This window comes from Pomacea canaliculata, linkage group LG1 (genome assembly GCF_003073045.1).
Source record: "Pomacea canaliculata isolate SZHN2017 linkage group LG1, ASM307304v1, whole genome shotgun sequence".
NCBI lineage: Eukaryota > Metazoa > Mollusca > Gastropoda > Architaenioglossa > Ampullariidae > Pomacea > Pomacea canaliculata.
The window spans coordinates 34,001,454-34,022,434 of NC_037590.1; the positions used below are offsets into that span (position 1 = coordinate 34,001,454).

General features: G+C 42.3%; 1 protein-coding gene across 2 annotated transcripts in view; it reads left to right on the top strand.

Annotated features, from left to right (window-relative positions):
- Positions 1–20,981, top strand: part of LOC112573098 — a 38,110-nt gene extending 17,129 nt beyond the window's left edge. The window contains exons 2-4 of one of the 2 annotated variants that reach the window (XM_025253135.1): positions 17,283–17,432; positions 19,016–19,188; positions 19,934–20,981. In XM_025253135.1, the coding sequence (XP_025108920.1) occupies positions 17,283–17,432; positions 19,016–19,188; positions 19,934–19,945 (335 nt within the window). In that variant the 3' untranslated portion in view covers positions 19,946–20,981. Of the gene's footprint in view, positions 1–17,282; positions 17,433–19,015; positions 19,189–19,929 lie in introns of both variants that reach the window. The other variant, XM_025253130.1, reaches the window with a different exon arrangement.

The window sequence follows — 20,981 nt, forward strand, 5'->3', positions numbered from 1 at the left end:
CGTGTGCCTAAAAGCATCATCAAATTTTCAGGTACAGGTTTGTGCTAACGAGTTCTTTTATATTATCGTGTACCTTGGGTTCCAGAGTTGTACACTTGTAAGACTTTAACTATTTATACGTACATGGACAATTCACTTTAGAGATGTATCCATACGATTTATTGTACATTGTTTACATATGCATTCACTCTTCATCAAAACGATACTGCGTGAAATCAGTGAGTATATTTAGAAAGACTTATATAACTTTCAAAGGGTTAACAGGTCGCAGACCAGCGAACTAGACTTCAGGGCTGTAGAGGCTTGAAGTCTTAGAACAAAGTCACAGACCGTTATGTTGTGGAAGTCTAGGGTGGGGTCATCATGTGATAGACTGTTTCTGTGGGAAATCCATGCTGACAGGTGTGGGTAGCACGTCCAACTTTCCCAGTGCCTCAGTCATTGCCAGACTACGCGGGGGTAATTCACTTTCCCCAGGCTTTGTTGCCAGTTCCCACCACAGATCCGCTGGTTGATAGCAGAGATGTACGTTCAGGATACGTTGCTGAAAGCAGTGCTTTCTGGCAGAGAAACCTCTGGTGCCAGCAAACCAACAATAACCGCAGTTATTGCTGCCTCTTTTTTTATTTCTCCGGCGTGCTCATTCTATCCCATACAAAAATGTCCACCATGACGCATTGTGTTTGGCATTTATCTATATCCGTGTACTCGCTTTATCAACGCGGGTCTCCACCTGTTCTATCACTGCCCTCGGTGTCTTGATGACCTTTCTGTGTTGCTGGTGGGGAACATTTTAGGATGACCTATGGTTGAAGTTAGACTGGTTTTCGGTAGATGTTCGCCTGTTTTCACACAGGGTTTAAACCAAGAGACACAGACAACATAAGATAAAACCAAACTGTTTGAAACCTCCACAGGTGGACTCTCCGAACTTCAGGCAGGAGCTTGTTTGCAATTCGATTTCAGAGAAAACGTTTGGAGGTTCGAAGACATGGATACACGAGAATTTGGGAAGGGTTGGGGGAGAAAGTGGGTTCTAGAAAAAAATTAGTAGCACAGTGCATACATATTGTACAAACTAAAGATATCCCGTGACTTTATTACAATCGTTGGAAATAGCAGTGCTTAAAACTACAATTTTCTCTGATCTGTAAAGGCGATGTCCTTCTTTTTATATTGTTGTCTTTTCCTTTCACAGCCATACATTGCGTCATGTACCCGTTCACCAACTGTCACTCGAGAGAAATGGTCTTTTCACAAGGACAACGTTAGAGATATAGACAAACACGCGTACAGAGATTTTCCTCCCAACAAAACGAAATTGTGAACACCGAAACGCGGATGCTTGAGTAGACTTCACCGTCTGACTTCTTGTTCACACTGTGGCCGCACGCGTGCGACAGAGATGCAATCGTCACGTGACCTATCGGGCTTCGTGTCTCACCCAGACGTTTGCGCTGCGTGTTGATGGCGCCAGACTCTGGTCCCAGACGGGCCCGTGCTGGCTACACTGGCCTGCAAGTGCGGCGTTAGGCAGCAGCAAACAGAAATTTGGTGGACGACAGTAAACAAGCAAAGTGAGGATACAGAAGGGCGTCAGGCAATAGATAATACAGAATACAAGCAGACGTCAGGCAATAGGTAATACAGAATACAGGCAGACATCAGGCAATAGGTAATACAGAATACAGGCAGACGTCAGGCAAGAGGTAATACAGAATACAGGCAGACGTCAAGCAACAGATAAAAAAGAGAACAGCCAAGAATCTTGCAAGCACCAAGGAAACCTTCCCCTCCAAGAAAAGTCAGACGTCATTTCAACAAAAAATATGTAAAAAAAGAAAAGGACAACCACGTGCACCTCCTCCCTCAAAAACAAAACAAAACAACAACGAAAAAACAAACAATCCCACTGCGACATTAACGAAATTATAAGTTTTTCCCTCGATAAAAACATTAATCATTACGAGACATAAAAATAGAAGGAGATAAAAACAATTTTTTTACATCTTGTACTGTGAAAATCTCAGCCTCTATGGCCACTGCTGTATAGAAAATATGCTTCAATCATCGTGATATCCTGTTACGGGGATATACACAGCTGTGATATCCTGTCATGGGGATCCACACAGCTGTGATATCCTGTCACGGGGATATACACAGCTGTGATACAACTGCTGCTAGGGTAGCGATAACACAATCGCGGCGACTGCAGCGACCATGCGACGCAGCGGCAGGCAGTTGAAATGCAAGGGTAGAGAATTTAATTTGTAATTTAATTGAGCTGAGTGATCTACAACTCAGACAGGACTAGCAGGTGTAAGATGTAACAGTGTTCACTGCTTTCTCTCTTAGCTGGATCATGGTCAGGTAGTGTGAGCTAGCTCGATAATTAAACAGTTCAATATTTTGGATCAGCGCTCAACTCTGAGATATCTACTTATTCCATGAAACCTTGTCTGTAAACTAATGATCTGTTTTCAACTTCTTGCAGTCAGACCACGTCGGGTTAAAAAAAAAAAATTAGCTCGATCCAGATTTTCCTTAGCAATCGAAATCGAACATCTTTCCTATCGATTTCCTGCAAGTACACGCCGCAATATGATCTGCTCTTTCTTTTCCCAGCTTGTTAATTCCGTTCACTCTTCTTCTCTGCCCTTCGAATGCCCCGCAAGATTTTTGGATTTTCTTTAAAGGGTACGGGATGTGAATTTGAGAAATTGCTAATTATCTCCACGAAGGGAGAGGTGCCCGGCGCATGGCCCTGAAGTGTCGACGAGTGCTCATTTAGTCGCGGATGTTCTGGAATCGTGAGTAGCACCGCGACTGGTCATTGACCTAGATGCGTCGCTGTCTGGAAGTGGTCGTCGCGGCTGTTGATGTCGTCAAACACTGATGAAGACAAGTCTGAATGTAACGAAACGTATCCACTCCATGCATTCATCACACACACAGATATCTGAGTGCATTAAAAAAAAAAATCCCTCGTACGCCTCAGGCAGGAGGAAGCACGAACGTGCAAGTACACCTACAGCAGGACTGTTCCTGATTTATTCACGGCGCTGGCAGTCACCAAGTCTGGAAACGTTCGCCCAAGACGCCGGGTCCCCCCATCCCTTATTTTCTGTACGTGATGCAGCACAAAACACCATCCCACTCCGCCAGTCAGGGTTTGCCTTCCCCCCCTGTATCCTGAGTGTGGATGGGTGGTTGTGTAGGTGGGATGGTAGGGTGGCCGGTGCGTCATGCGTTTTGACTAATCCGTGGCTTGTCGGGGAGGGGAGAGAATGGAGGGTGAGGGTTGGTGAGTGAGGGAACATTGAGGACGTTTGCCCCCCAAGTGGAAGCCATGCACTGGCGATGTTTCGTGCGGTCGTGTGCACAATACACGTCGAGCGGTCCCTTCTCTCGACAAAACGTCGGTCACCGACGGCTTCTCCTCAATGTCGAGAATATGAGATCTTCTATGATGCAGTGCTAAATGCAAATGTTATCAACGCCCTTTTCCTTCCTGAATTCCTCCTAAAAAAACAAACAAAAAACTCTCCAAGCCCAACGTTTTCCTTTTCCAATGCCGGAATGATTGCTGTTGATTTGACTCGCGATATAACAACCTCAATCTTTTCAAGAGTGTGTACAGGAATCGGTTTGAACAGGTCAAATATATGAAATATGGTAGAAACACGTGATTCTTCCCTCTAAATCACACGTAGGTTTTGTATGAACTTCCATAAAAATGGCCAACGATACTCGGGCTGGGTACCGACAGTCTACAGTCAACAGCATTTGATATTTATGTAAACATGAGGACGAGGAGCAACATCATAACTGTGCATGTTAGCAGCATAACTGTGCGTAGTAACAACATAATTGTATACAAACATAATAGCTGTGCATGTCAACAGCAAAACCGTGTACACGAAAAGCATGGCCGTGTTCGTCAACAGCTGAACTGTGCTTCTGGACAACAAAATTATCTCACGAACAGCGGGAGTTCTCTTTCGCATGCTTCGGTGCAAAACGAGCAAACAAAAATGTACAGGAGAGAATTCTTCAGAAAATTTTTGTAAAGCAAATGTGAAACTAATGAGATCTTATCCTCTTGGGTGCACCATGTCGATTAATACTTCTACAGGAGACAGATCTCTGCTTCAAGTCGCTTGTCTCTTCTGTTTTCTTTATTTCTTTCTCTCTTTCTTTCTCTGTGTGTCTTTGCCTCCCCCCTGTTATCCATGTACTCGGTTTCAAAGAGTTTCTACTCTCACAATTTTAGCGTGTACAAGGACAGCCAGACATAGTTAATGTTCAAGTAAAATTAAAGACCACACCGTATCCTCCTTTCGCATTTTCCTGAGACATCATCAAAATCGATTTGGATAACATGGTTCACAGGATAACTACAGGAAGCAGCTCATGGCCAGAGCAGACGGCCCTAATCAGACCTCTCGCCTTTCATTATCCTTACCACGCGAACATGTTTTTTTTTTTCAGCGATCTGTGAGTCTCTACTTTTTAAACTTTTAATTTTTTCTCGCTATACTTGCTTTCGAGTTGGCTTTGACTTTAATTTGGAGAGTGCTCACCCGGCCCTCCTCTCTGTCTTTTCTCACCACTCGGGTGGCGGTGACGGGTAAGTAGATTGTAATATTGTTTTATCCCAGTTTGTCCTTTTCTTTTCCTTACGTGAATGGCAACGGACACTGAATAACTTAATCAATCTCTTTTTACTTGTCCTGTCTTTGTTAGCTTGTTGGCGTCTCTTCTTCTCGGTGGCCTGGGAATTGTGGGTAGATTTATAGTCAGATTATTGCCGAGTTCATTATAGTTCGCGAGATCTCGCAGCTCCGCGAAGACATCGTCTTCGATCTGACCATCTTTACCATGGAGGCGCGCTAATGATTGCTAAGCATCTTTTGAAGACTTAACGACGGGACTGGCATTCATAGACTACTGGCTGCTCGTAAAGAAACCCCAAAACACTAATCCAAGTCAATGCCAGTCGCAAATGCTGTGCTTACACGCTCAGCCAAAGCTCATAACTGTTATGAAAAAAATATGAGTGTCGTAAATGTCATGAGATGACCCATTCCGAAGGCTGTTGGATGACACATTATGAAGAGTAATTCCTATTGAATGAGGCCTGTTAAGCAGGTCATGTCTTCGGGGAAACATTCATACCATGGCTCCGTCCAGAAAGTGTTTCGAAGCGTGAATTAAGGCATTATTCCCAGAAACTTCATATTTACAGTACATTTTGTCATTTTTGTGGTAAATGTTCTCATGTGTGACAATATTTTGTAGGACAGAGGACAGTAATGAAACATACTTAGGGGGGTCCTGAGAAAAAATGAGAAACTACCGATAAAAACCACAGGAGCACAAGATGACTTAAAAGGCTAAGGGAAAATAAGAGACACACTTAAACACTCTCTTTCTCATAGGCAAGGGCGTCAGCTCATGTGTACGTGTGGGTGGGTGCGTGCGCGCGTGTGAATGGGCCTCTTTCTCTCTCACACACAAACAAAAGAAAAGTAAAATGTGTATATAGCCTTATTATCATACACAGTGACACAACGTTGGGGTCACTTAACAGAGAAGAGTGTTCAGTGATACACAAAATTAACATAGGGCCATTATAACTGTCCCATCGGCCTTAACCATGACAACAGAAAAAAATATATTTTTGTTTTAATTTTACTCTTCTTTCTGTACACGATGGCGTTTGTACCCCTTTATCTCGAGAACAGGAAAGGTTATTCACGCAACTGTGGGTTAAAAAGCTAAGTTACATTGAGCTCGACTAAGTCGATTGAAAAGGCTTACATTTTTGCAGACCGTTGAACAGGAAAATGTTAATAAAAATCACCTGAAAATGCGAGATGTGGAGGTTGCTGTGAGGGAGGCATGGAGCTGAAGGTGAATTCGAAGTGAAGGTAGAACTGATTGTGAACGGAAGTGAAGGTGAGCTGTGAATGTCGCGCTGGTGAGGTTGTGACATGAGACCACGTCGATACGGATTTGCATGTAGAGTGGCTCAACCAGGAATGGCATAGCGGCTACAAGACGCACGGACGAACCGACAGCCACAGACAAACACATCCACCCCACCATCCACGCTCACAAAAACACACAATCCGCGGTGCCATCCGGCCCGCGAAACTTCTGCCCACAGTGCAGGAAATCGGCATGTTAGTAATAAAAGAAGACCTTAAAAAAAACGAAAAAAAGGAAGAAGAAGTATTTATCCCCACGTAGGGGCGTTTCCTAATCTTTTTTTTTTTTTTTTTTTTTTTGCGATGGACGAATATTTCGATTTAGTGCTCCGACTTGGTGCCTCTACGATGAGGCCGGACATTCAGAAGTTGGTTTCGGGAAAACAACTTCAAATATCCCACTAATTAATATATAATTAATGGTAAGTACAACTTGCTTCTAATAAAAAATGGTATCTGCTCTATTTTTTTTTTCCTTTTTGTATTTTTGCGGTGAAGTGGCCCGCGACACGGCTGTCCGAAATGGATATGGCCCGCGACACGGCTGTCCGAAATGGATATGGCCCGCAGGCCGAAAAAGGTTGGGCATCACTGCCCTAGACTGGCCTAGAGCAAAGAAACAAATCAGAAGGTGACCGGTAAATCCAATGCAGACAACAACCGCGCCACCCTGACTCACACGACCACATACGTTCCATGGAGACAACCCGAGCTCCTCTGAACCCTCAAGTCCCACCATCTGCACGACCCACGATCAAGGAGCGCCATGCCAAAGACAACCAGCTTAGTACAGCTATAGACTGCGCCCTAGGTGACAGCCTAGCTTTCCTAAAAGTTCTCGTTTGTGTCTAGTTAAGAAGTACTAAAGCTACTGAGGGCAGGGTTGTTTCCCTTGTTTATGCTCACAAAAGATAAGTACCGTTTTAATTACGATGTTTCTTCTGTTTTCTTAGTGACAAATAAATGTAAAAAATATGGTAAAACATTTTTTAAAAAATATGTGTAATATTTTTACTAAAAGTCTTACAAAACTTGCAGTTTTCTAAATTAAAAGCTATTTAATTTGCATGCTATTCTGCTAAACCCGAATATCACGGAAAGCTAGACTATACTGTTGTCAACGTTAGGGAGATTAGGTTTACAGGTTTATTATGGCAAACTCTTTGAGGTTTGAGATCCGATATGTCCCCAGAGGACTTCGGAATTAAACTGAACGTCGATCGTCTCGTTGTGGCAGGTGCATGTCCCCACCTTTCTTACGGGTGGACCTGCCACTTACTCCCCAGAAGGGGAAATAACAATTCAATGTCAAATAATAAAACTTGGTAATAATAAACATGATGTTACTCTTGATGACCATTTGGTCATTGCAGTGTCGTCTGCTCGATCGCTCTCTTTTATCTCTGAACTGCTAGCACACTAGTACGGTTTCACTGTATGCATGAACATTATTATATACATTATTACTTTATACATGAACATCTATTATTATTTTGAAACACATGTCCCTGTACAGTATATAGTCTACACTTGTGGCTCTCTGCCCCGCAGGGACCCGCGCACTGCCAAGGCTGCCTCTGTATGGTGTAATGACATGTCTCTCTATTTTTTTTTTTTTTTTTTTGTGGCAGCACCGGAGAAGTGTCTGCATCCTCCAAAAGGCAGAAGATACATTGAAATGAGAAGCAGATGCTTCTGACAGAGCTTTTATAAAACGAAAACCAGTCCCAAGAAAGATATCGTTAGTGCTTCTCTTCATTTGATTGCCATTTGCTTCATTTTTTTGTTTTTATACAAACAACTCCAAAAAATCATGATCATGACACTTTTTTGTGATTTGATATCAATTTTGCTTGTTTGATAAGCCCTTTCTATGACAAGAATAGCACATCACCGGTTCGGACCACTCTGAGGCAAACAGCCTCACGATTAAAAAGTAAGTGTTCTTACGGCTGTCGGCCCCGCATAGGATAGTTCGATAGTTCGATAGTTCGATAGTTCGGCGTGACCGGCTTATTCACCAACAAAATCTCTGTGGCAAGGTGTTGAATCTGGACCATGTGATGAAGATTGTGGTCAGCACTGTAAACTTCATCGGATCACAGGCGTTGAACCACAGAACTTTCAAGGAATTTTTGACAGAAATAGAATGCGAATATGAAGACGTTCTCTTTCACAGTGAAGTCCGCTGGTTAAGCCGAGGAAAGGTACTTAAACGGTTTTTTGATTTGAGACATGAGATTGAAATTTTTATGACGGAGAAAATCAAAGCAAGTGCTCAGCTGAACGACCCCTCGTGGCTGTGGGATTTGGCGATTTTATGCGACATCACGTCACATCTGAATGAACTCAACACCAAACTACAAGGGAAAGACAAGTTGATTTCGCATGTGTATGCGGACATAACAGCATTCCAAGCGAAATTACTACTCTTCATTCAGCAGCGGGAAGGATGGAGCTTGTCCACTTTCCAACGTGTACATCTCTACGTCAGGATCAGCAGCAACAAATGTCTTTCCCCAAAGAAAGAATGATAGAACTTTGGGGGCTCTTGAAGGATAATTTCAGTGAAAGATTTAAGGATTTTATGATTTGAAGGATGAAATACGTCTCTTCGAAAATCATTTGCGGCAGATGTGTCAAGTGCCCCGACAGACCTGCAACTGGAACTGATTGACTTGCAAAGCCAGACATCCCTACTTGACAAATTTCGAGCGATGCAGACAATTGCTTTCTACGCAGTGTTGCCTGCAGAAACTTTTCCAAATCTCCGAAAACAAGCGTTAAGGATGATCACGATGTTTACAAGTACTTATGTGTGTGAACAAACGTTTTCAGTGATGAAACGGGCGAAACCCATCTTACGTAATCGCCTCGCGGACGAACATTTCGATTCAGTGCTGAGACTTGGAATTTCTTCGATGCAGCCAGACATTCAGAAGCTGGTTTCGGAAAAGCAGCTTCAAATATCCCACTAAGTACAATTTTTTTCTAATAAGAATGGTATGTTCTATTTTTTTTTTTTTATTTATTTATTTATTTTTTTTGTAATTTTTGCGGTCAAGCGGCCCGCGACACGCGTGTCGGAAGGGAATATGGCCCGCAGGCCGAAAAAGGTTGTGCATCACTAATATAGACAATGGTTGTTCTCATATTCATGCTATTATTTTTAAGTGAGATCATATATATCAGGATCAGGATATACTTGCCTGCATTCCTGATGTCCCATAAAATATACACTGTCGACCTTCACTTTGCCCATTTCTCCAAGAATACCAAGAGGGAAGAATGCACTTGATTTAAGTTTATTTGATTAAATGCAGTCAACAGTACTTAACTTATCTTTTTAACGGTCCGCTGAGGATAGCAGACGACTACACGTGACATTTCGCATCGGATAGACACATCAACAGCGTGGATACGGTTAAGAGTCTGAGCTTGAGAGCCAAGCTGCAACTGGGTCGTATTTCCTTTATATCACACATTAAGCGGCCATAAAGTTGATTCCCTTTGAAATGGTCGGATTTTTTAAGGTGTAGAAAAGCGTTTACAGGAGATATCAAAGCACAGAGCGCAGCAAGCTACTTTCGTACACTCCACGGCACGCTTCAAATACCAGCAGCAAATAATGTTATTATTGTTCCCTATCAGAATATCAAAAGCCAAAATGCTTTTAGCGTTTTTGTGCTTTCTGTGAAACTCTACTATTCATCATGGTTGTCGTCGTCGTCGTCATCATCATCTGTAGTTGTCTAGATAATTCATAAAGCAGTCAGTACTCCTTCAACTGAGGCTGTATCACGGGAAGGCAGCCAGCCCTGTAAACATATGCCAGAGAAAGGACAGAGTTGCCCGACCCGAGATTTGAACCCAGGTCAGCCAGTCTATGAGATTTACGCTTGAAAGAAGAGAAAGAGGGGTGTAGCGAGAAAACAGGCCAGACTACAATTCACCTTTTTCACAAGTGATTTTTACAAGGTATTGAGATAGGTCTACTGCCAATTATGTTAAATTGGCGGCTTTCACAGGATACTGAAATAATCCTACACCCAATTATCATTTTTTTCAAAAGTGGCCCTCAAGGATACCGAAATAGATGTACAGTCAATTATACCAAAAAAAGGTGGTTTTAACAAGATACTGATAAGCTCTACAGTCAATTATGTTAAATGGTAGTGCTTATTGAGATGGGTCTGGTCAATTATGTTAAAATGGTGTAGGAGGTGTAGGAGTGATAAGAAAAAGAGGCTGGAAGAGTTGTGAATCAAAAATACCCCCATCCTCCAAAAAAAAAAAAAAAGCACATCTCTACAAGCCAGAGAATTTTAAACAGCTGTCGATCCAGTTCGTCTTAATTAAGCTTCATCCCTGAATCTTGAGCGGCACCAAGGAGCGGTGAAAAAAAGTCTCCAATGAGTCTTCGGTTCCCAGGAACGAAATCCCGCTCTGACACTCACACCCAGTCTCAAACAGAGCGATCTGTCTTCTATAGTGTACTTCAGAGAGGCAGACAATGAGATGCTCGCATGCACAAGGCCCGATTCTTTGACACCCCTTCCGGTGGTGCGGGAGGCGGTCTTCTTGGAGAGGCAGGTCCTGGTAATTCTGTGGAGTTTCTGTCGCTACATATTGACCTGGAGTTTCGCCATCCCTCCGACGTGCTGAAGCTTCTTATAAAATAGTGTAAGATCATAGAATATAGTTTCTCTCTTTCACTTTTCCTTCCTTTTCTCCTCTTTTCATTTTCAACATTCGCATGTTCTCACTTCACCAACCCTAACACTTACCAGACAAGCTCGAAACTGTTTCAAAAACAAAACGGAACATATCAAGAACTGTAAACAAGAAAATAAGTTTAGTACGTTTAGAAGAATTCTAGGCTAAGTGCTTGGAAAATTTGAGATATCCGAATACCGAAGGGAAAATAGTATTCCTTAAAGGAAGTAAGATACTGTAGCATTGCCCTCGGTTTGAAATTTTAAAGACGAGTCTTCGGTATCTAGTAAACTCTTAGTCTCTTCTGGTCCTCAGAAAGAGAGATAATTTCCTCGGCGACGAAACCATAGGAGGTTTAGACTAACTGGGAATTGGCAGAGATGGAAAGGGCGCCAGTGTTTCATGGGTGGCGCATAAATTTAAGGCTAAAGGAGACGCCAGTCTTCTGAAGACTTCTGAAGCGGTCAGGTCCACTTATTTTGTATGGACATTCTCCAGGTAGCTTTTTTTATCTGCAACCCTCCATCATCTGGCAAAGATTTGTGTTTTTCATGTCCAAAAACTTTTCTCATACTCCTGTTCTGACGGTATGACTCATATTAACATTTTTTTCGCCTCCCACCCACACATTTCTCAGACTAAAAAAATGAAGCTTGACTTTGCGTCGTGCCTATTGCAAATCAACATGGTCTTGACTTTTCTTTTAATGGATTTATTTTGTTTACTTTAGTTATAGTAGTAAGCAAATAAATGTTAGTGTTTGTTGGCTCAGTGCGAGGAAAAAGAAAAGCAAGTGAGTCGATATTCCTCTTTCAGATGAAGTCGTTGCTAAAGTCTTCTAGTCTTTCTTCAACATTTTTATGTGATAGAAACAATCTATATGATGATATATGTATAGGATAAGCTTTAAGATATATAATATAATATATGAAATATAGATCTTACATGCTTTTTTTAAAATCAGGCCTTCTTCCTGTACACTATATTTTGGCATTTATATGTTGTACGTTTACTTAGTGAGTGCATCTAAATGCTTATGTATTTATCACTGTCTCAAATAAAAATTGTTAAGAACAACAAACAAATTCAGGACTGCTATTTTCCGATGTTTATAAAGTGGAAATAACCAAATGTCAAATGTTCCAATTCACAATAGGTAAAGGTGAAGGTCGTCCTCTAACCTTTTTCAGGTCGTTGCAGAATTAGGTGTTAGAGACCTCCATTTTCTTGTGGCCAGTGGCACCCATCTCTCCTCCCTCGCTGCCTGATACCTTTCCCAACCCGGAGTCGGGTACCATCCCTGACAGCTGGGTCGACTGAAGGGTATCGAACCGGCGCGCCTCTCGGTTCAGACTCCAGTCCTCAAATCATTCAGCTATCGGCTTCTTCCAATTCTCGATGTCTTCACATTTACAAAAATCGACGATGGAAGGACTCTATACGCTTACTATATGTCTGTTTTTCTGTCTGTGTGTCTGCCTATTTTTTTTTTATACTAAAGTTAGTTCCACACTTCTCATCTTGATTGCTTGTTGGTAATTCACGCACCTGTTTCTGAATGTTGGGTTGGCTTACCTTCAACATGCTGGACTTTCAACATATGAAAACTTCGTTGAAATAGTTCCAACTGCATTCGTTTGATGTCTATCAGGGGCGGAGTTTTCATTTGGGGAATTTTAACTTTGAAAAAATGATTCCTCATCTTTTCCAAAAAGAACATGTGCTGCAAAGCAAAAGAAACGTGGAGAAAATAGGAGTAGCCAGGAGGTATATGGAATAGACACCAGCAGCGAAGGATATTAATCATGACCGTTTCCTTTGGCGCCGAAGGAGTTCACAAGCGAAGCCAGAGACGACATACTGTGGAAGTCGTGCAAGCCATCTGACTGGCATGCAACAAAAGTGTCAAGGCCAGAGCAGACGTTAGCCAGGCCAAGAACTATATTTTGACATCTTATTTGCCACAGGCGCAGTAAAATTTCACATTATTTTCATTGGCTGCATCTCAGTGAGTGAAGGAAATGAGGTTTTATCTTGTACACAAAAATTGCTCGCGTCAGAGGAAGACGAGAATTATTTAATCAGGAAAGAGGAAAATAAATTAGTCTAAGAAAGAGGAAAGGGAAAACTTTGTGTAACGACTGTCAAAGGATTTAAACGCAAATTTGTATTCAAAATACAAAACGAAGTTTAAGCTCAAAGTCCGCCTCCAAGTTCGCATAGGTCACGGGGACGTGATGTCACGCTGCCAGTTGGACAAACAAAAAACAAAAATGATCTTGGTGTTTAGGATCCTGACATCTTTGTCGTTCTTTTTGTGTGGAACATGTAATATCTAAGAATATTCCTCGCCTAACCGTGTAATTTCCCGTCAAAAAAGTATTTCATGAAATGCTCCGAAACTTCATTTTATTAACAATTCCGTGAGAAACTTTAACGGTCGTGTCTTTGTGGTTTGCGGGTTAAAGTGTAATTTGATAAGATTGTAAGCCTGCCTTTCATCTTCGGCTACAATATTTAATGATGTCTTAAGATCATCCTCTGAGGCAGAGATGAAGAGAGTTGGGGGTAGGGTCTGTCCAATACGCCATGGCACCCGATAAATTCAATGAAAGTTTCAGAGAAGTTTCATGAAGACCTGCAAGGTATGTGAGTATTTTATGGGTTTCAGGGCCAGCTAATGATTTCAGTGCCATCTTAGCATCTTTGGCTGCACTGACCAATATGGCCTTTCATGAAAAGCGGCCATCTATTGTAAACGATTAAAGAAAAAAATTACATTAGTTTACAATAAATGTAAGCTAAATAATTTTGAAAGAAATACCCACAATGGAGCTATATTTCAAACTTTTTAAGAGCCTGGCATGCCTGGAACTATGTTGTCGATTTTCTTCAAAGCCCTCGCCAGCTCTCGAGGGAAGGAAAGTTTTGAAGCGTCCCACGACACTGTTGCGAGCCAGACGATCTCTGTAAATTCGATTCAGTAGGAGAATAAAACACTAATGAACCTGACGCAAATGAGATTTTTCTTCCTCAGTGCTGGGGGAGATCGGCACTGTCACTCAAGTCTGTAGGGAGCGAGGAACCGTGAAGTAACTTATAGAGGATGTGGTGATGAGGCAGCAGCGTGTAGAGAAAGAATGTGTCCATAATAATGTGTAGAGGATGTGGTGATAAAAGTGTATAAAGGAGCTGGAGACAACAGTGGGTAGAGGATGTGGTTATAAGGTGGTCTAGTATTGTTTATATCTGTTTTGTTTGTTTATTTCTCCTTCCATCCGCTGTCATCACTGTTGTAGCCACCTTGACAACAGATGGGATTTTCAGGCGGTGTTAACAATAGTCCTGGAAACTATGGCAACGTCATCAGCATCGTGCAGTAAAGCACAGGTCTGATGGAGGTATCTGATAAAGAATCTAACATGATTCGTGAAATACGGTAGCGATACTTTAGTCAATTAGAAAGAGAAGAGAAACATGGGGCAGAAGAGACCCCAGAGTCATCAACGACAGCAGCAACCTCAGCATCCAAGAGAAAGCAGCTGTTGCCACGGCTTCACTGGCATCCAGGCGTGCTGCGAGAAAAAGCCGAGCGGGCAATATCTTATCCTCAGGTTACACTGCATCCAGCAACGCGACGCTCCCAACAGCTGCAAGCCGCCGCATCTCCCTCCACTCCCCACCCCAACTCTGCCCTCCAGCCTCCCACTTCCCGTTCTCCACCTCCGCACCGAGCCCTCGTCAGAGAAACCATTCCACGGCCATCATAAATGTGTCGCCGGACATCACCCGGGACTTTTAGCGTATTGACACTGTCCGGTGGCGTGGTGAACCGTCACTGGCAACAGCAAGATATGGCGAGCTTCACCGCAGAAACGACCGTTGCAGTGGCGATGATTCAAACTCAGGGAAACAAATTGAGTGAGAGGCAGAGCTGATGCTTTTCGGTTTAATGGCGTGGTGGGTGGGTCACGCTTCTGGCCACAGACGGACGAATTACGTAAATACTGTGTGCAAAACGGTGTTGACTCACGGACATGTAGCCCAGTGGCGGCCCCTCGAGTGAGATCCAGACCCCAAAGCGATCCTTTAGGCTGATGGCCATGGTTTTGTCTCGACTTCTTTCTGTTAATATGTTCTTTGATAAATCTGATTCCATACATGCGTGGTGTGGTAAAAGTTTGGTGGTAGTTATTGGGGAATATTGCTGTGGACTGGATGAAAAATTGGGCTGTACACAAGGTTAGAATAGCTGTCTAAGTGAAAAACAACAGTAGATAATATTGAATTTTTATAGTAGTTTTTTGAAAAAAATGTATATCTGCATTGTCTATTAAATGTCTACATTGTTCAATTGTCTCAAAAGGTATGGAAATGTAGACAAATTGACTCTAATCAAGGAATAACACCAGATAGTACTGTGTACAGTGAGTAGTACTCAGTGTTCTGGAAGAACTACTTGTCTGCATGAAGTGATACAAACGAGTAATGTTGTCTCAACAAGTATGTGTTGTAGTAACCGGCAAAATGTACTCAAAATACCAAATTCACATTGAAATACTTTAAAAACTGTCATCTGCGTTAACAAATATTTTTCCCCTTTAATGAATATAAAATTTGCTTGGGGTTTTTCTTCCATCAGCGAGAATCTTCTTACTAATACAGTCAATCACAAACAGTTTATCACCACACCGTCTAACACATAGACTACATTCTTGTATCGTCGGCTGATGTTATTCTAATAATGCGCAGCTGGTAATAATACACACGATGATCGACAACTCTCGCCTCTCGAAAAGACAGAGGAAACGCGGGTATGAAGTATAGCAAGGAAGTCCACAACATCATCACTTGCAGGTGAACATTCTGCATCGTGCAGCACGCCTACAGCACGCGCGTGGCAGGCCCCGTGACGTCATGGCGGGAGATAAGTGATGTTCGTCGGTCCGTTTGTAAGCTTGAATGCGTCTGCTGCGGTGTGTTTGGGAAACAAATGCTAGCGCACGTACAAAGGAGACGAAATTCCACATCAGAGAACAAGGTCAAAGCACCTTGCTGCCGATTGCTGGTCACGTGTCAAGTAATCTTAACTCTTGTCTGCTTCCGGTTTGACCTTCTCTAGCGACTGAAAGCATCTTTGTGTGTGAAGGTGTTTTCGTGTGAGACTTCCTGCTGAGAGAAGTGGGGTGGAGGAGAATGAAAATTTAACACTTTCTTAGCACAGTAATGAGAAGTTATTTAGAACAGAAGCTAACAGGATAGGATAAGAAAGTTATGAATGACAAAGTTAAAAGAAAGCTTGTTTGTGTAAGTCTGTGGATGCTGGTATCTGTTCCGAAATACATCGAGGGATCAAAAGTAACGTCGGTGTTTATCTTTCCTTCTTCTGTCTGGAATCTGTCTCACGCCTACAAACATGCATTCCCACTTATTCTGTGTAGGTTTGGGCTTTTGTAATCGTGTAGGATGTTTGTACAAACACCTCGGGTTTCACGCCACTAGGAGTGTATTGTGGATCTGGTGAGTGCCAATGTCGTAATCCTACAAAAACTATATTCGCACCTCGTTGCCCACCTGAATGAATGGAATCCCATAGACAAAATAGACAAAAGGTCGGAACTGCCCATCCTCACTTCCAGACGATTCTATTCTGTGCGTGTTATTGATGATCGTTCTGTTATGATCATTTGTGTTGAATACAGAAAATTGGTGACGCATACATAACAGGAGTCACTCTTCTTGCTGTGTTGTACTTTCTGGCTTGCGTGGGATTGATTGAAACATGAGATTAAAACACCAATTGTCATTGCAAGACACGTAAAAACAAAGTAAAAAAAAACAAAAACACAACAACAACAAATAAAAAAACTTAAACAAGACAAATCAAAAACATTAAAAAAAGCAACAAAAAAAATTAATTCATTAAGAAATTGAAAAGGGATTATTAGAAATGCTGGAGTCCGATTGTAATTAACTTTACTTTTCATTCATTGATGTTATGCATTGTGTACTTTGAGAGTATTTGAAAGTATTTTCTTACTCCTCGAGGCCTTTATTAATTAATAACACAATTTTACCCAAATCGGAAAAAATCGAACAAATATTTTCGTCTGCTGTTATGTATTGCAAAAAACAAAACAAAACAAAAAACAAACAAAAGAAACTAAACAAACAAACAATAGAAAATAAAATTGCTAGTTATTTTAGATTACTAAAGAAAAAAATCCCACTCTGGCATATCAGACTACACCACTTGAATTACTGGAATGTCAGGCATGAATGGCTCTTCAGTTTTAATTTGATAGAGCAGAACATTACTCACTTTTCCTCTAAAAAGTTATTCAAGCCATTGTATCACGAAATAAAAATACTTTAACTTGCTATTAATGATTAGTGTTGGAATCGCTCATTCTTTATTACAGCTGTCCTTGGTGTGTGATACACGATTTCTTAGGAGTATTTGGTGTCCTCGAGATCACGATATGTAGAAATTAAAAAAAACAAAACTAAAATTGCAGTTCCAGGTAAACAAAATACAAATGACGCTTGTGGTTGTTTGTTGTCCTATCGCAGACTGGTTTGAAGCTGTTCGAGCCCTGGAGTGCCTGGCTGTCATTATTTACTTCACCGCGTGCGTGGTGGCGATGTACGACAACTGTTTGGCGGAGTACGATCCTTGCACCCCGCCTTCACGTCGGGTGGAAGTCGTCACGTGCGTGGCTGGTATGTAGCTTTTCCTGACAGAAATTCAAGATGTTAGCTGAAGAAACTTACCAAACTAACCCTTCTGTTACATTACATTGTGGGTAAACGCCATTTCTTAATTTCCTATACCACTTAATTTTGTTTTAAAAGTTCCTTTGTAAAATGTTTTCCCCGTTGTAGATTTTACATATCCAGCTTTTCAGTACATCAACGGTCAAATTAACGATCGAAATGACGGTATGAACAAAAGTTAGCTTCTCAAAATGACAGCATGAAACATATTATATCAATAATCGCTTTCCTCAAAATGGCAGAATGAAACTTATTACATAAGTAGCCGTTTCCTCACAATGACAGTATGAAACATATCACATCAAATAAGCTTCCTCAAAGTGGCAGTATGAAACACATTAAAACGAGAAGGGAAAAGTGTGAGAAAGCCAAAGATTAAGCAACATTCTATCATTTGAGAGGTTCGTATTAATTAATATGAATTTTTTTCCTCCCACATCGAGGCTAGTTCAGGGTTTATCTTAGTTATGAAGGAAACTGGTATCGATGATGATCGCCTGATCCTCCTAAACCTGATTCAGACAGTGAAGGATTTCTCAGTCACAGACATGATCCATCCACGAACTTGTATTACTGGACTGCTGGCAGACGATTTTTCTCCAGTTAACTACTAAAACGAGGCAGGCTACTACAAAGCTTCCGGTTTAGTCACATCCTTTGTTTACGCTCACTGAGACGATCTTCACAAAAGGTTAAGCATTGGTCTCGACAGACAGACAGCAATCCACCTATACACATCTATGATCCATCGGCCTTATGATTGTCATAAAAAATATGATGTCCCCTTCCATGAACCTGCTCACACGAGATCGTTTGGCGATCTGTTTTGGCACGTGTTGGTCGAAGAGTTAAATTGTGCAGAGGCAGTCCACCTTCATCTCCACTGCGCTCAACCACAACAACCTCCCGGAGCACCTACCCTGATCATAAACTGACCACGAATCCGAATGGCGACGCCCGAAAGCAAGCAGGTTAAGGCGCTGATGAACAGGCAAGGCTTGAGGAACGGAGGAATCAGATAAGAGAGTGCGTCTAGAGTCTAGACACTAGACAAGATGGCGTCCTTTTACGTTGTTGGCGATAGCCTATGGGGCAATTCTCGCGCAGTAACAGACACGATAAATTTTGTCCAGTTCCAAACAATTATCTTAAGCCACGCTACTGCCAAGCATTACAAACAGTGAAATAGTTGCTTCCAAATTGCTTCCTCTCTCACTGGTTCGCCTCCTCCTTGTTTCCATGCCAAAGGGACCGGGAGGAAGATTCTGCCGTTTGGGGGTAATAAAAGGGAAAGTCACGCCACCTGGTTTTACAGGTCCGTCATTCTTTCTCGTATTAGTGAGTCTGATTCTTATGAGGTTCTGCTGATGAGGTAGTTAAGTCACGAATGGTTATTGCCGTTATTACGGTCACACATTCCTTTAGCTAACATTTTATGAAATCTAGGGGATTACCATTATTAAAAAGGTCGACACATATTAATGGATTTAAAGTAAATTCTACGTAAAGTTGTGCCTTTGATGATGCAGGTATGACAGGTGTTGCGGGCCTGGTGATCTACAGCGTCATGATGGACATCAACCGGTCAGCGGACTATGTGTTCGGCTGGTCACACACGCTGACCTCCGCAGGTCTGTCCACTGCCTTCCTCGTCGTCATCTTGATGGCGGTCACGAACAGAGTCTCGATCCCTGTTCCTCAGGTACAGCCAGGTCGCCGAGAAAAACAAAGCAAAACAAAACATAACAAAGAGATCCAGAACAGCCAGACAGATAAGCACACACACTGAAAAAAACAAACAAACAAAAAAGAAAAAACAGACGAATGGGACGTTAGAAAGGATGGGCAAACAGAAGGGGAGATGAAGGGAGGAAAGGATAGATGGATGAATGAAAGAGAGGATGGATCGAGGAAAGTAAGGATAGTTGAGAGATGGAGAGAAGCATAGATGGTTGAACGGAAAGGAAGAGGGGTGGACAGAAAAGAGAGGATGGATGGACGGAGGAAGGGAAGGATGTGTAGATGGAAGGACTGATGGACGGAAAGAAATATGGCCGGACGGAAGAAAGAGAAATAAGAAGATAAAGGAATACACGAATGAAAATACATAAGGGAGGGATCAGAAAGTGTGGATGGATGGATAGATAGATGGGAAACGAATGGATGGAAGAAAGCAACAAAGGAAAGCAATAAAATAATAAAAAAATATTCTATAACCGGTTAGTGTTTTTAGAACATATTACATCTTTCAGCAACTCTGACTTAATGTCAATATATTTTACATGTCTACACAATTTCTCACAAGCACTAGCAATTAAGAAAAAACCCTCTGCAAGTAAGATGAAAGGAAGATCACCCTCAATTTACTTATGCAAAAATATCATACTGTACATGGCTTCTCGGCACAAGAGTGCTGTCTTTAATGTTTGCATTTTTTCACCAGGTAGACTCAGCTGTGATGGGAACAGAAGAGACCCTAGTAATGTCTTATCGCTTCACAGAGCCAGCTGCCTCTCCTCTCCATCGACCAGGCGCCCCATACCAAAGCCGTCCGGATCACAAGTGTCAGCAGTCTGGGACAAGTGCTTCTTGTGTCAGCTCCCAGTGCCAACCATCCTCCGCTCAGCCCTTAATCCGAGGCAAGGAACCGGCCAAGAACGGGTGGAAACCAAAGTCTCATTGTTACCAGACATGAATGTGTCAGGCTTCGAACCCTGGTGCCTGATCCCTCAAATTTTAGCTGTCATTTCACAGCGGGTCGTTCACGCCATGAAGTTTGACTGGGTGACTGAACATGTCCGTTCAGATTAAGCTTATAATTGTAAGCTGGACTATAGAGGGGGGTGGAAATCCCCACGGTTTGGTAATAAGGGAGTTAATACGATAACGGATTTTGTATTGATGGCACAATGCGTCCAAAACAAACAAAAAAGAGAACAGACGAATGTGGATGTATCGGCTGAGGAGATAATGCGACTGTCATTGGGAAGACTGGCGTGACCAGCAAATACTTCCACCTACTGGCACCAATCCACCCAGTTCCATTGTTTTGCAGGGAGGCTGGCCACAAATGTTTGTATTGATTTTGCTATGACGAACCTCTCACGAGTGCTAAGCCTTTTGAACAAGCCTCGCGCAGCGGACGGTCCCAAGTATGGTCGACGAACAAGGCACATGCGAGAAAAATAGTCCAAACGTAAAGTGTATCTTTATTGCTTTTTTCCGCTCCACCGACTAAACCTGCCTCGCCAATTTCTTTCTCCTCCTCCTCCTCCTCCTCCACCACCACCACCACCACCACCTCCTCCTCCACCACCACCTCCTCCTCTTCATCCTTCTCCTCCTCCAGTCGGCTTCCTCACCAGTGCACGCGTTAAGAACAAAGCTGCATAGATTTCAGTGCGAATTTGTTTGGGAGGGGTGGTATGGAGAGAAGAGGCAAGTTCAGTGCCAGACTGTAACTTTATTTACCGTGAACCCCGATGTGAAGAAGGT